At 45.6% G+C, this 15,389-nt stretch overlaps 1 protein-coding gene across 1 annotated transcript in view; it reads right to left on the bottom strand.

Annotated features, from left to right (window-relative positions):
- Nucleotides 1-5,540, bottom strand: part of LOC309543509 (EMILIN-1-like) — an 84,177-nt gene extending 78,637 nt beyond the window's left edge. The window contains exon 1 of the mRNA XM_082275984.1: nt 5,188-5,540. Within this exon, the coding sequence (XP_082132110.1) occupies nt 5,188-5,378 (191 nt within the window). The 5' untranslated portion in view covers nt 5,379-5,540. The remainder of the gene's footprint in view (nt 1-5,187) is intronic.
- Nucleotides 5,541-15,389: the final 9,849 nt, after the last annotated feature.

Raw genomic sequence — 15,389 nt, 5'->3', positions numbered from 1 at the left:
CCATCCCTGTGCGGAGTTCCCGGGTCTGTACCCCCGCTGTGCCCATTATGAGGAGTTCTCATCATCCCTGTGCTGAGTTCCCGGATCTGTAAACCTGCTGTGCCCATTATGAGGGGTTCCCATCATCCCTGTGCTGAGTTCCCGGATCTGTAAACCTGCTGTGCCCATTATGAGGAGTTCCCATCATCCCTGTGCTGAGTTCCTGGGTCTGTTCCCCCGCTGTGCCCATTATGAGGGGTTCGTTTTGTTTATTGAAAAATCTTACAAATAACAACTTATATACAATAAAACCATAATAAATAAATTAATAAATAACATATTTATAAAATAATTGAATATAACTATACAAAACCAAAAACCAAACAAGAAGATAATAAATAAACCAAATTGCGCACAGCATAAACCCTAGGAGAGAGCCAGACTAAGGAACATCACCGTCACCATGCATGGAGCCTTTTATCAAAAATATATTTTATCTGAAAATCTAGGGGAGTGAAGCAAGGACAGAAAGAAAAGCCGCACACCCCGAGATCAACAGGCAGCAGCTACAGAGTCCTGATATTCCTCCACGCCTTTATCCAGGCCTCCTGCAGCCACCTGTCTTTCTCAATACCCCGAATCTTCCCAACCTCACCCAGAATGTTCTGCACCACCACCTCGACAGGAAGGATTTTACTCCGTAAGGATACCTGGCACTGTGCATTCCATGTGAAATAACGGACTACTACACTAACTAAAAAAGTGTTTCCAAATCATAATCAGGGTCGGCACAGAGCCGTCCTCCATGTGTCTCACAGGCCCTTTTAATTAATACAAAGTTTACAGAGTGAGAAGTGTGGATTGCATCAGAGGACTGGAGGGGAGGCAGCCAGCAACCAAACCATGTTTATACCGTGCTGTGCCAGCTACGCATAACCAGCAGAACTAAAGAGTGGTGGGAACATTATACAAGAGATAATAGACATAGAGAATATACCACAAGATATCATTGCTGGAATGTGAAGGACATTATAATAGATATAACCCCTCAGATATAGAGGACATTATAGTAGATATAACCCCTCAGATATAGAGGACATTATAATAGATATAAGACCTCGGATATAGAGGACATTATAGTAGATATAAGACCTCAGATATAGAGGACATTATAGAAGATGTAAGACCTCAGATATAGGGGACATTATAGTAGATATAAGACCTCAGATATAGGGGACATTATAGTAGATATAAGACCTCAGATATAGAGGACATTATAGTAGATATAAGACCTCAGATATAGGGGACATTATAGTAGATATAAGACCTCAGATATAGAGGACATTATAGTAGATATAAGACCTCAGATATAGGGGACATTATAGTAGATATAAGACCTCAGATATAGAGGACATTATAGTAGATATAAGACCTCAGATATAGAGGACATTATAGTAGATATAAGACCTCAGATATAGAGGACATTATAGTAGATATAAGACCTCAGATATAGAGGACATTATAGAAGATGTAAGACCTCAGATATAGGGGACATTATAGTAGATATAAGACCTCAGATATAGGGGACATTATAGTAGATATAAGACCTCAGATATAGAGGACATTATAGTAGATATAAGACCTCGGATATAAAGGACATTATAGTAGATATAAGACCCCAGATATAGGGGACAGTATAGCAGATATAAGACCTCGGATATAGAGGACATTATAGAAGATGTAAGACCTCAGATATAGGGGACATTATAGTAGATATAAGACCTCAGATATAGAGGACATTATAGTAGATATAGGGGACATTATAGTAGATATAAGACCTCAGATATAGAGGACATTATAGCAGATATAGGGGACATTATAGTAGATATAAGACCTCAGATATAGAGGACATTATAGCAGATATAAGACCTCAGATATAGGGGACATTATAGTAGATATAAGACCTCGGATATAGAGGACATTATAGTAGATATAAGACCTCAGATATAGGGGACATTATAGTAGATATAAGACCTCAGATATAGGGGACATTATAGTAGATATAAGACTTCGGATATAGAGGACATTATAGAAGATGTAAGACCTCAGATATAGGGGACATTATAGTAGATATAAGACCCCAGATATAGGGGACAGTATAGCAGATATAAGACCTCGGATATAGAGGACATTATAGAAGATGTAAGACCTCAGATATAGGGGACATTATAGTAGATATAAGACCTCAGATATAGGGGACATTATAGTAGATATAAGACCTCAGATATAGAGGACATTATAGCAGATATAAGACCTCAGATATAGGGGACATTATAGTAGATATAAGACCTCGGATATAGAGGACATTATAGAAGATGTAAGACCTCAGATATAGGGGACATTATAGTAGATATAAGACCTCAGATATAGGGGACATTATAGTAGATATAAGACCTCAGATATAGGGGACATTATAGTAGATATAAGACCTCAGATATAGAGGACATTATAGTAGATATAAGACCTCGGATATAGAGGACATTATAGAAGATGTAAGACCTCAGATATAGGGGACATTATAGTAGATATAAGACCTCAGATATAGGGGACATTATAGTAGATATAAGACCTCAGATATAGAGGACATTATAGTAGATATAAGACCCCAGATATAGGGGACAGTATAGTAGATATAAGACCTCAGATATAGAGGACATTATAGTAGATATAACCCCTCAGATATAGAGGACATTATAGGAGATATAAGACCTCAGATATAGAGGACATTATAGTAGATATAAGACCTCAGATATAGAGGACATTATAGAAGATGTAAGACCTCAGATATAGGGGACATTATAGTAGATATAAGACCTCAGATATAGGGGACATTATAGTAGATATAAGACCTCAGATATAGGGGACATTATAGTAGATATAAGACCTCAGATATAGAGGACATTATAGTAGATATAAGACCTCAGATATAGGGGACATTATAGTAGATATAAGACCTCGGATATAGAGGACATTATAGAAGATGTAAGACCTCAGATATAGGGGACATTATAGTAGATATAAGACCTCAGATATAGGGGACATTATAGTAGATATAAGACCTCAGATATAGAGGACATTATAGTAGATATAAGACCTCGGATATAAAGGACATTATAGTAGATATAAGACCCCAGATATAGGGGACAGTATAGCAGATATAAGACCTCGGATATAGAGGACATTATAGAAGATGTAAGACCTCAGATATAGGGGACATTATAGTAGATATAAGACCTCAGATATAGAGGACATTATAGTAGATATAGGGGACATTATAGTAGATATAAGACCTCAGATATAGAGGACATTATAGCAGATATAGGGGACATTATAGTAGATATAAGACCTCAGATATAGGGGACATTATAGTAGATATAAGACCTCAGATATAGAGGACATTATAGCAGATATAAGACCTCAGATATAGAGGACATTATAGTAGATATAAGACCTCGGATATAGAGGACATTATAGAAGATGTAAGACCTCAGATATAGGGGACATTATAGTAGATATAAGACCTCAGATATAGGGGACATTATAGTAGATATAAGACCCCAGATATAGAGGACATTATAGTAGATATAAGACCTCGGATATAGAGGACATTATAGAAGATGTAAGACCTCAGATATAGGGGACATTATAGTAGATATAAGACCTCAGATATAGGGGACATTATAGTAGATATAAGACCTCAGATATAGAGGACATTATAGCAGATATAAGACCTCAGATATAGAGGACATTATAGTAGATATAAGACCTCGGATATAGAGGACATTATAGAAGATGTAAGACCTCAGATATAGGGGACATTATAGTAGATATAAGACCCCAGATATAGGGGACAGTATAGCAGATATAAGACCTCGGATATAGAGGACATTATAGAAGATGTAAGACCTCAGATATAGGGGACATTATAGTAGATATAAGACCTCAGATATAGGGGACATTATAGTAGATATAAGACCTCAGATATAGAGGACATTATAGCAGATATAAGACCTCAGATATAGGGGACATTATAGTAGATATAAGACCTCGGATATAGAGGACATTATAGAAGATGTAAGACCTCAGATATAGGGGACATTATAGTAGATATAAGACCTCAGATATAGGGGACATTATAGTAGATATAAGACCTCAGATATAGAGGACATTATAGTAGATATAAGACCTCAGATATAGAGGACATTATAGAAGATGTAAGACCTCAGATATAGGGGACATTATAGTAGATATAAGACCTCAGATATAGGGGACATTATAGTAGATATAAGACCTCAGATATAGAGGACATTATAGTAGATATAAGACCCCAGATATAGGGGACAGTATAGTAGATATAAGACCCCAGATATAGGGGACAGTATAGTAGATATAAGACCTCGGATATAGAGGACATTATAGAAGATGTAAGACCTCAGATATAGGGGACATTATAGTAGATATAAGACCTCAGATATAGGGGACATTATAGTAGATATAAGACCTCGGATATAGAGGACATTATAGTAGATATAAGACCTCAGATATAGGGGACATTATAGAAGATGTAAGACCTCGGATATAGGGGGCATTATAGTAGATGTAAGACCTCGGATATAGGGGACATTATAGTAGATATAAGACCTCAGATATAAAGGACATTATAGTAGATATAAGACCTCAGATATAGGGGACATTATTGTATATGTGACACCTCTGGGTTAGAACATTATGGCAGATAAACTGTGTGGACTATAGTGGACATTATTGTATATTTGACACCTTAGGGTGAGGACTTCATGGCAGATAAACTGTGTGGACGATAGAGGAAGGCTGGGTGTAGAGCCAGGGGCATTCATCCAAATATGAAGGAAAGTGTTCTTGGACAGTAATAAAAGTTCTACGTGCCCCTCACATCGTACATAGGTCGCTGTGACTAATATTCTTTATGTCAGACAATCCCCCCCCCCCGTGTTTCCTCAGAAAGGATTCATTAAATTATGGGTCACCTTGTACAGAAGCGTTTTTGTCATTTAGGTTTTGGATGACTTTTCAGGATTCTGTCCCCAACCAGAAAGCACCAGGGGAAGAGTTACCTACAAGCCATGGGCAGGGCTGAGATTGGTACTTTCCTCTCCATGGGCCACCTACCTGTGCCGGCTGGCGGCCCGAAGGCCATTCTGTGCTTGCGTTACCCCTTGTGCTGTCAGAATTTGACTTTGCGGGGCCATCCCTCCTGTGTATAGGTTGTATCGAGGTGGGTAGTTGGTGGCGTAGCTTCCCCCAAGACTAAGACATAGTACATAGCTCCAAAAACACCACAATGACTTGGCCATGGTCATCCAAAGTGGTCAATCCAGTAAAAGGAAAATCTGAAATAAAGGAAAATTCCACAGGACAGATTGTAACTGGACTAGGACATCCCAACTAATGTCACCAGAGAGCTTGTATCCCGTAAGGGTCCAGAACCCGTCTCCAGCCGGGTCCTACAACTCCAAGACACTAGAAGAACCGTCTCCAGCCGGGTCCTATGACTCCTAGACACTAGAAGAACTCGTCTCCAGCCGGGTCCTACGACTCCTAGACACTAGAAGAAGCCGTCTCCTACGACTCCTAGACACTAGAAGAACCGTCTCCAGCCGGGTCCTATGACTCCTAGACACTAGAAGAACTCATCTCCAGCCGGGTCCTACGACTCCAAGACACTAGAAGAAGCCATCTCCAGCCGGGTCCTACGACTCCAAGACACTAGAAGAAGCCGTCTCCAGCCGGGTCCTATGACTCCTAGACACTAGAAGAACTCGTCTCCAGCTGGGTCCTACGACTCCAAGACACTAGAAGAACCGTCTCCAGCCGGGTCCTATGACTCCTAGACACTAGAAGAGATATAGTGGCTTCATGAATGCACAATTCCAGCAGTCTTCTATTTTCTGGAGTATTGCGGTGTTCAGTGACCCCCCCAGAATCCAAAACAATCCAACAAATAGAAGGATTCAGTACAGGTCTTTGGCTTGACTGGCTCCTGGCCCCGCCGACTACGTCATACAGACGCTGTGGTGATCCCCCAAAGTTTCTGTAGTGCTTGTAGTGGGAGAGCCGATCCCGTAAATGGTAATCCACTTGTGGTGCAGACAATTCCACAATACACGGATAAACGTTCCCACATGTGTCATCTCATGATATCCCAGAATCCATGAAACTGACTAATCAGCGCTACAACTCATCGTCCGTGCCAGGAAAATTCTGGAAAGTCCCACCAGCCCAGTGTCCAGCTTCCCCCGGGATGTCCAGCATCCAGTCCCTGCTCTCTGTGGTACCCAAGCCAGCCTTGGTCTTCCACTGCCAGCTCTGCAGATCCCACACACACAGACTTCTCCCTCCTTAAACCATCCCTGGACAGCCCCCTCTAGCCATCATCCTCAGAGGGGGGGGGGGGAGGGGGAGAGATGAGAGGTGAAAGTCTTCCATCCCCCCTCCCAAAACTTCCTGCCTCTCTCTGGATCCTTAACCCTGCAAGGGATGTGGAGTGTCAGCGCTGGAGCTCTGTGCTTATTACCCTGCAACATACTTTACCCTTTATTATATGAAGACCTTCCCCATCCCCCAACTCCGACTATTATTATATATTATAGTACTGGGCTCTGTGCTTTCCCTGTGCTCCCCATCCCCCCCAACTCCTCCATTATTATATATTATAGTACTGGGCTCTGTGTTCTCCCATCCCCCCAACTCCACCATTATTATATATTATAGTACTGGGCTCTGTGCTCCCATCCCCCAACTCCTCCATTATTATATATTATAGTACTGGGTTCTGTGCTCACCTCTCTGCAGCACATTTCCTCTATGTCTCTCTGCAGCACATCTCACCTACACCCCCATCCCCCCCCCCCGGTGGACATCTGTGGGGGGATGACAGGATTATGACCCTTTTCCTGAAGATTCCGGAATTGTCGGGGATGATGAGCGCAGAGTTTAGGAAGTAAAATTTCCTGATTCTGTCATCTGCTGGGAGGTGACACCGCTGAGCCGAGGATTCCGAACCCGTCACCCCAATTCCTCTCTAATATCACCGTATGATGGGGGAGGGGGGGTGACACAGCTGAGCCAAGGATTCCGAACCCATCACCCCAATTCCTCTCTAATATCACCGTATGATGGGGGAGGGGGGGTGACACCGCTGAGCCAAGGATTCCGAACCCGTCACCCCAATTCCTCTCTAATGATATCATATTGGGGGACTTCAATTATCCCGACATTGACTGGGAAGAGGGGACTACACACTCACAGAAGGCCCGTCTATTCACGGAAACCTTACTGGATAATTACATGTCACAGTTGGTGGATTCTCCGACTAGAGAAAATGCAGTCCTGGATCTATTGATCACTAATGACCCAGACCTAATCTCGGAGGTAGGAGTCCAGGACAACCTGGGCTCTAGCGATCACAGGATGATCACATTTAGAGTAAATAACAATATAACAAGGCAAGTGGGGAACATAAGAACCCTAAACTTCAAAATTGTACTCATTGATGGAAAGGGTGAACTGGGACCAAACCCTGGGATCACTGACCACAGAGGATAAATGGGAATGCTTTAGGAACATATTAAGCAAAGGCATCTTGCAGTGCATTCCTATGGGAAATAAATTTAGAAGAGACAAAGCCAAACCTGGCTGGCTAAACCGTAGCATCAAAAAACTTATTAGGGGAAAAAAATTGGCCTTCAAGAAGTATAAATCAGAGGGCACTGTATCGGCCTTCCAGCAATACAAGGAGGCAAATAAGAAAAGTAAACACGAAATCAAAATGGCTAAAATCAACTTTGAGAGACAAATAGCGGAGGATAGTAAAAAGAACCCAAAGAAATTCTTTAACTATATCAACAGCAAAAGAACTAGGGCAGAGCATATTTCACACATAATTAACGATGATGGGAGGATGGTTACAGAGGACACTGAAAAGGCAACCGTGCTGAATGCTTTTTTCTCCTCCGTCTTTACTCAGGAAAAGGAGGGGTACACTGACCATGACTGTATGGGGGTACACTGACCATGACTGTATGGGGGTACACTGACCATGACTGTATGGGGGTACACTGACCATGACTGTATGGGGTACACTGACCATGACTGTATGGTTAGCAGTAATACACAGGACTTGCCACTATGGCTAACAGAGGGTGAAATCAGGGAAAGGCTGGATAAAATTAACACAAACAAATAACCAGGCCCGGATGGTGTACATCCGAGAGTACTCAAGGAACTCAGTAAGGTTATATCTAGACCACTGTTTATTATCTTTGCTGACAGTATTAGGACAGGAGATGTACCAGGGGATTGGAGGAAAGCTAACGTGATTCCGATATTCAAAAAAGGGCAGAGGCATATCCCGGGAAATTATAGGCCTGTCAGTCTGACATCGATAGTATGTAAACTTCTGGAGGGGATGATAAGGGACTATATCGTAGAGTTTGCTAAAGACAACAACATCATCAGCAGTAATCAGCACGGGTTTACAAATGGGCGTTCTTGTCAAACCAATCTGTTAACATTCTACGAGGAGGTGAGCTGTGAGCTAGATAGGGGCAGACCAGTGGATGTGGTGTACTTGGATTTCGCTAAGGCGTTTGATACAGTTCCCCACAAGCACTTAATTTATAAAATAAGGTCTGCAGGTATCGACAGCAGGGTTTGCTCTTGGATACGGAACTGGCTAAAAGGGCGTGTCCAAAGGGTGGAAATAAACAGCGCATACTCAGTGTGACAGGAAGTCAGGTAAATCTGGGAGTGTAGTCACAGAGAGGAGACACATTCCCACCTGGATTGGAAAGTTCACTAATTACTATAGGGTGTCGGCTGCAGAGGTAGCCAGAACTGTCTAAGGAAGTTGAAAGGCCTTCAGCTGTTCGGAATGAGGAAATGAAGGCCTCTATAATTTGTCCAAAGGAAGTCCTATTGATTGCTGCCTCCTGTCGCCGTGTGGGCTGGGAGAGGAGGATCAGACAGACGTGTGCCTCCCGACGCCGTGTGGGCATGGGAGAAGGACTGCTGCCTCCTGTCGCCGTGGGGGCTGGGAGAAGGAGGACAGTCAGATGAGTGCCTCCCGACAAGCTGTGTGGGCATGGGAGAAGACCCCCTGAAGTGATGTGTGCTAAGGAGGGTAACCAAGTGTGAAGACGTTTAAAAGGTGAGAAAGCGAACTATTTCTATGTGAAAGAAAGAAAGGAATGTTTGCCCTGTGAAGAGACAAGCCAAGAGACATTCTCATTGTGATGAGTTAAGTGACATGTTCAATGGACATTTGTGATGTGTGAAGAGATTATAAATGGACTATTGAGAGTCTGCTGTATGACCAGCCAAGTCTGCCCAACAGTAGGTTGGGGACAGACTTCATTAGATAGGTTCCAGTGTGTGTGAAGGTAGCCGCCCACCGTGGCAAGGATTTATTTTGTTTTATTTTTTTTTGCTGGTTTTGACGCTCGCAGTACACTGAAGAAAAAATGCATTAATAAACCAAACTGTTGTTTGCAACCAATTCTCGGCTATCTTCTTGTGAAAACTCACCCCCCAAGGGGTCATCCACGCCTACCACCGAGCTAATCCCTTACATCAGACTGGTCTGAGGTGGTAAGCGGGGTGCCCTAGGGCTCAGTCCTGGGACCAACCTTGTTCAATTTATTCATAAACAGCATTGAGGTCGGGATCAGTAGTTCGATATCAGTTTTTGCAGATGACACAAAATTGGGCAGGGCAATAACTGCACAGCATGAAGCAGATATCCTACAGAATGACCTGGACAAAATAACGGAGTGGGCAACGACATGGCAAATGAGGTTTAATGTGGAGAAGTGGAAGGTTTTGCACTTGGGGACTAAAAACATAAAAGCACAATACACGTTAGGAGGGGAACCCTTGGGGGAATCAAAAATGGAGAAGGATCTGGGAGTCTTGGTTGATGATAGATTAGGCAACAGCATGCAATGTCAAGCAGCAGCTGCCAAAGCCAACAGAATATTAGCATCCATAAAGAAAGGGATGTTTTCCAGAGATAAGACTATAATCCTTCCACTTTATAAAACTCTGGTCCGACCGCATCTGGAGTATTCTGTCCAGTTCTGGTCACCAGTCCTCAGGAGGGATGTGTTAGAGCTGGAGAGAGTCCAGAGAAGGGCAACTAAACTAATTAGGGGATTGGAGGACCTTAATTATGAAGAGCGTCTACAATCGCTCGATTTATTCTCCCTGGAGAAGAGACGTCTGAGAGGGGACATGATAGCAATTTATAAATATCTCAATGGGGATCTCAGCTTAGAAAAAAAAGCTGTTTAGTCGAAGGGATTGCATGAGGACTCGAGGGCACCACCCAACAGTCCTATTGCATCACTTTCATTATCACTCACTGACACCAATGTGACCTACCATTTACTGGTGACAACCTTCATGACCCCCCTACAGTCTGACATTTACCCCAACACCCCAAAGAAACTGCCCCCCTAAAAATCACTACCAACTTACTAACCCTAAAACCTATGGACACCCCCCGTACTTCCATCACCGGGACCTTCCGCCATCTTTCATACAGTTGATGACCCGTTCCTCCTCAAATCCACTCCTTTGGCCTTCAAGACTCCGTCCCTTCCAACTTACAGTGCCTAAAGGTACCTCGTTCATCCTCACCCCAACTCTTCTGCCTCCTTCCTCTTCTTTCTATAGGGGTCCCCCAAGGTTCTGTCCTGGAACTCCTTCTCTTCTCTATCCAGTATTTACATCTCCTAGATTGTTGATAGCCTCCCATGGATTCCAACACCATTTCTACCCTGATGACTCCCAAATCTATCTATCTGCTCCTCACTGACCCCGTTACCCATCATCTGCCCCTCACTGACCCCGTCACCCATCATCTGCCCCTCACTGACCCAGTCACCCATCATCTGCCCCTCACTGACCCCGTCACCCATCATCTGCCCCTCACTGACCCCGTCACCCATCATCTGCTCCTCACTGACCCCGTCACCCATCATCTGCTCCTCACTGACCCCGTCACCCATCATCTGCTCCTCACTGACCCCGTCACCCATCATCTGCCCCTCACTGACCCCGTCACCCATCATCTGCCCCTCACTGACCCCGTCACCCATCATCTGCTCCTCACTGACCCCGTCACCCATCATCTGCCCCTCACTGACCCTGTCACCCATCATCTGCCCCTCACTGACCCCGTCACCCATCATCTGCCCCTCACTGACCCCGTCACCCATCATCTGGCCCTCACTGACCCCGTCACCCATCATCTGCCCCTCACTGACCCCGTCACCCAACCCCATTTCTACCCCGATGACACCCAAATCTATCTATCTGCTCCTCACTGACCCCATCACCCATCATCTGCCCCTCACTGACCCTGTTCCCCCACTAGACTCCATTCTGTACCCTCCACCCCTCTCTGCCAATCCCTCCACTGACCTCCATTCAGTGCCCTCCACCCTTCTCTGCCAATCCCTCCACTGGCCTCCATTCAGTGTCCTCCACCCCTCTCTGCCAATCCCTCCACTGGCCTCCATTCAGTGTCCTCCACCCCTCTCTGCCAATCCCTCCACTGGTCTCCATTCAGTGTCATCCACCCCTCTCTGCCAATCTCTCCACTGGTCTCCATTCAGTGTCCTCCACCTCTCTCTACCAATCCCTCCACTGGTCTCCATTCAGTGTCCTCCACCCCTCTCTCTACCAATCCCTCCACTGGTCTCCATTCAGTGTCCTCCACCTCTCTCTACCAATCCCTCCACTGGTCTCCATTCAGTGTCCTCCACCCCTCTCTGCCAATCCCTCCACTGGTCTCCATTCAGTGTCCTCCACCCCTCTCTGCCAATCCCTCCACTGGTCTCCATTCAGTGTCCTCCACCCCTCTCTACCAATCCCTCCACTGTCCTCCATTCAGTGTCCTCCACCTCTCTCTGCCAATCCCTCCACTGGCTTCCATTCAGTGTCCTCCACCCCTCTCTACCAATCCCTCCACTGGTCTCCATTCAGTGTCCTCCACCCCTCTCAGCCAATCCCTCCACTGGCCCCCATTCAGTGTCCTCCACCCCTCTCTGCCAATCCCTCCACTGACCCCCATTCAGTGTCCTCCACCCCTCTCTGCCAATCCCTCCACTGGCCCCCATTCAGTGTCCTCCACCCCTCTCTGCCAATCCCTCCACTGGTCTCCATTCAGTGTCCTCCACCCCTCTCTACCAATCCCTCCACTGGTCTCCATTCAGTGTCCTCCACTCCTCTCTGCCAATCCCTCCACTGGTCTCCATTCAGTGTCCTCCACCCCTCTCTGCCAATCCCTCCACTGGCCTCCATTCAGTGTCCTCCACTCCTCTCTGCCAATTCCTCCACTGGTCTCCATTCAGTGTCCTCCACCCCTCTCTTCCCATCCCTCCTCTGGAACTCCCTACCTAAATCTGTCTGACTATCTCCTATTCTGTCCACTTTTAGGATATCCCTGAGAACTCATCTCTTCAGAGAGTCCTATCCTTCCCCCACCTAACAACTGAACGTTTACTTTCTCCATCAACTCATCCCCCTCACATTTATTACCTTTCGTACTCAATTAGATTGCAAGCTCACAGGAGCAGAGCCCTCCTTATCCCTCTTGTATTGGAAGGCAGCCCCATAGACTGTGCAAATCTCTTTCCTGAAAACACGATTCTACAAACAGCCCAGACAGTCCTGACAAGGGAATCCCGCGTGTCAAGCCCTTGTCTTCTCCTGGCGGGGGGTGGGAGGGGGTGGGGAACGCCATCCCCCCCCCCCCGGGAGAGGACAGTGATTATCGCTAGCAACTATAGCAGCCGTCTGTGATAATTGGAAGCAAATCCAACAGGCTGGTTGTACCCAAGCTGATCGATTGATCAACCTGGTACATTTATCCTGCCCCTTAATGGTTCAAATCTTGGCCGGTTCCTGCTGAATCGCGTATGGCCGGCCTAACTGTCTGCCTTTATATTGTAAAGGGTTGACTCTATAGAAATCCGGTATATTAATATTTTATCAGCCTGGTCAGTATTAATAGGCTACATGGCCGGGATAATAGGGAAGAAAAGATAGGTCCGGGGTTTTCATCTGGAGAAGAACCTCTGAGACATCGCCTGCAAGCAATTAGTTCATTCCTATGGGGACATTTGTGAGTCGTTCACCCCTCCCTCTTGGGTGCCACTCCCTCTTGGGTGCCACTCCCTTTTGGGTGCCCCTCCCTCTTGAGTGCCCCTCCCTATTGGGTTCCCCTCCCTCTTGGCTGCCCCTCCCTCTTGGGTGCTCCTCCCTTTTGGGTGCCCCTCCCTCTTGGGTGCTCCTCCATCTTGGCAGTAATCTTCCCAATAAATCTTCCTGGGAAAACATTGGTGGATGCCAGGAAGGATTATCTCCTGGAGGATAAATATTCATGGCGGGGTCTTGTTACCTCTTACACAGAAGTTCTCAGGACTGGAGACACACCTGTGTAAACACGCAGATCCCTCAATTTCTGGACCCCCCCCCAGATAATGATATTCCGGGACCCCACATCCCAATCACAGGTGTAATCAGGGGTAGCTGGAGATCCCGGACCCGGATCACCTTCCATGAACTACGATCTTTATAGTCCAATCTAGAGGGTCCATGTGGGGACAGTTAACTATTTCTCATTATTTGTAGAGGAGATTCCAGGAGGACTCTGGGAGGAATGTCTGCTATGATTGGTGGGATTAGGTGGATGAAGTTTGAAAGGCTCAGCCTTATTCTGTGTATATTTGTGGAAGCTACCAAAGATAACTGAGGATTACATGGCCCACCGAGACTGAAAGGTGACGCCTTCCTCTCTATAACAAGGGCCCTCTTGTAGCTTTTTGCCCCCCCCCCTTCCTGGAGGCCCTGGGATAAATATCTGCATGTGTCTATCTGGTAAGAAGAATATAACGATATTCTATAACAGGGGTGGGGAACCTTTTTTCTGCCAAGGCCCATTTGGGTATTTATAAAATCATTCAGGGGGTCGTACAAAATTATCACCTTAAAAATTAGACTGTTATATTTGGTCAAACATTTAATTAACTCACCCCTAATGTGATGGCTGCAACTGCTTCTCTTTGGTGAGGTGTGTGATGTTAGCTGGTATTGATGATGTTGCTACTCGCAACTGGTTTTCCAGGTTTGCGTCGGTCAGTCTGGAGTGCAGTCGACTTTTTTGTGGTGGTAAGTTTTGGAAAGAACTGCTGGCGGGTACTGCTGGTGTGTATAGCTGGCTGGTACTGCTGGTGGGTACAGCTGGCGGGTACTGCTGGTGTGTATAGCTGGCTGGTACTGCTGGTGGGTACAGCTGGCTGGTACTGCTGGTGGGTACAGCTGGCTGGTACTGCTGGTGTGTATAGCTGGCTGGTACTGCTGGTGGGTACAGCTGGCTGGTACTGCTGGTGGGTACAGCTGGCTGGTATTGCTGGCTCAGGCTTGTACCGTGCTGTGAGTACTGCTGGCTGGTACTACTGTGGGTACTGCTGGCTGGTACTGCTGGCTCAGGCTAATACTGCTGTGGGTACTAGCTCTCGGCTCTAGTTGTGGCCCTAGTTGTGGCCCTAGTTTTCAGGTATAGTTTCCATCTCTAGTTCTCGGCTCTAGTTGTGAGACGAGTTTGCAGCTTGTGAGTGGCTAAGCATGACAGCCATGTGACCTTGCTGAGCACGGATACGATTGGTGTGTATGGCAGTGTATGGTTGTACACATCTAGACAGTGAGCTCCTTCTATGATGGCAGCAGTGAAAGGGTTACACAGACGTGACCTCATCGTCTCCCTGAGGGTCCATTATCGCTGTGCTAATATTAGGAAGTCGGATAAACAGAGACTCGAGAAATCGGGGAAGGGTCCAAATCCCTTCATACTTTCCATGGCAGACATTAACCCCTCTCAGCCCGGAGATGGCGGACGTCACAGGACACCAGGTGTCACTGGTACAACATAATGTAAAGAATTCACCAGCTGTTACTCCAGATGTTTCCACATATGATTCCTATACACGGCCTGAACACGTCAGGACAAGGATCCTTTGTTGTAGGAAATTTCTCACCCCCAACATAGAGAAACCCTAATATCTTCCAGACTCCAGTATCGGCCCCTCACCGGGGAATATCTGGAAGAATACAGACTATGAATGTATGAAACATATTCTGGACAAGGAGACATGGAACACGTGTGCAACATATACCTGAGGAGGGGGCATGTAACATGTGTCCAACATGTACCTGAAGAGAGGACATGGAACACATGTCCAAAATGTACTGCAGGGAGGACATGGAACACATGTACAACATGTACCGGAGGAGGGGACATGGAACAC

Source organism: Pelophylax lessonae (assembly GCF_965119305.1).
Source record: "Pelophylax lessonae genome assembly, contig: HAP1_SCAFFOLD_151, whole genome shotgun sequence".
In the NCBI taxonomy this organism is placed as follows: Eukaryota; Metazoa; Chordata; class Amphibia; order Anura; family Ranidae; genus Pelophylax; species Pelophylax lessonae.
Note: the sequence above shows the minus strand (reverse complement) of the source record. Positions and strands in the feature narration are given on the sequence as shown.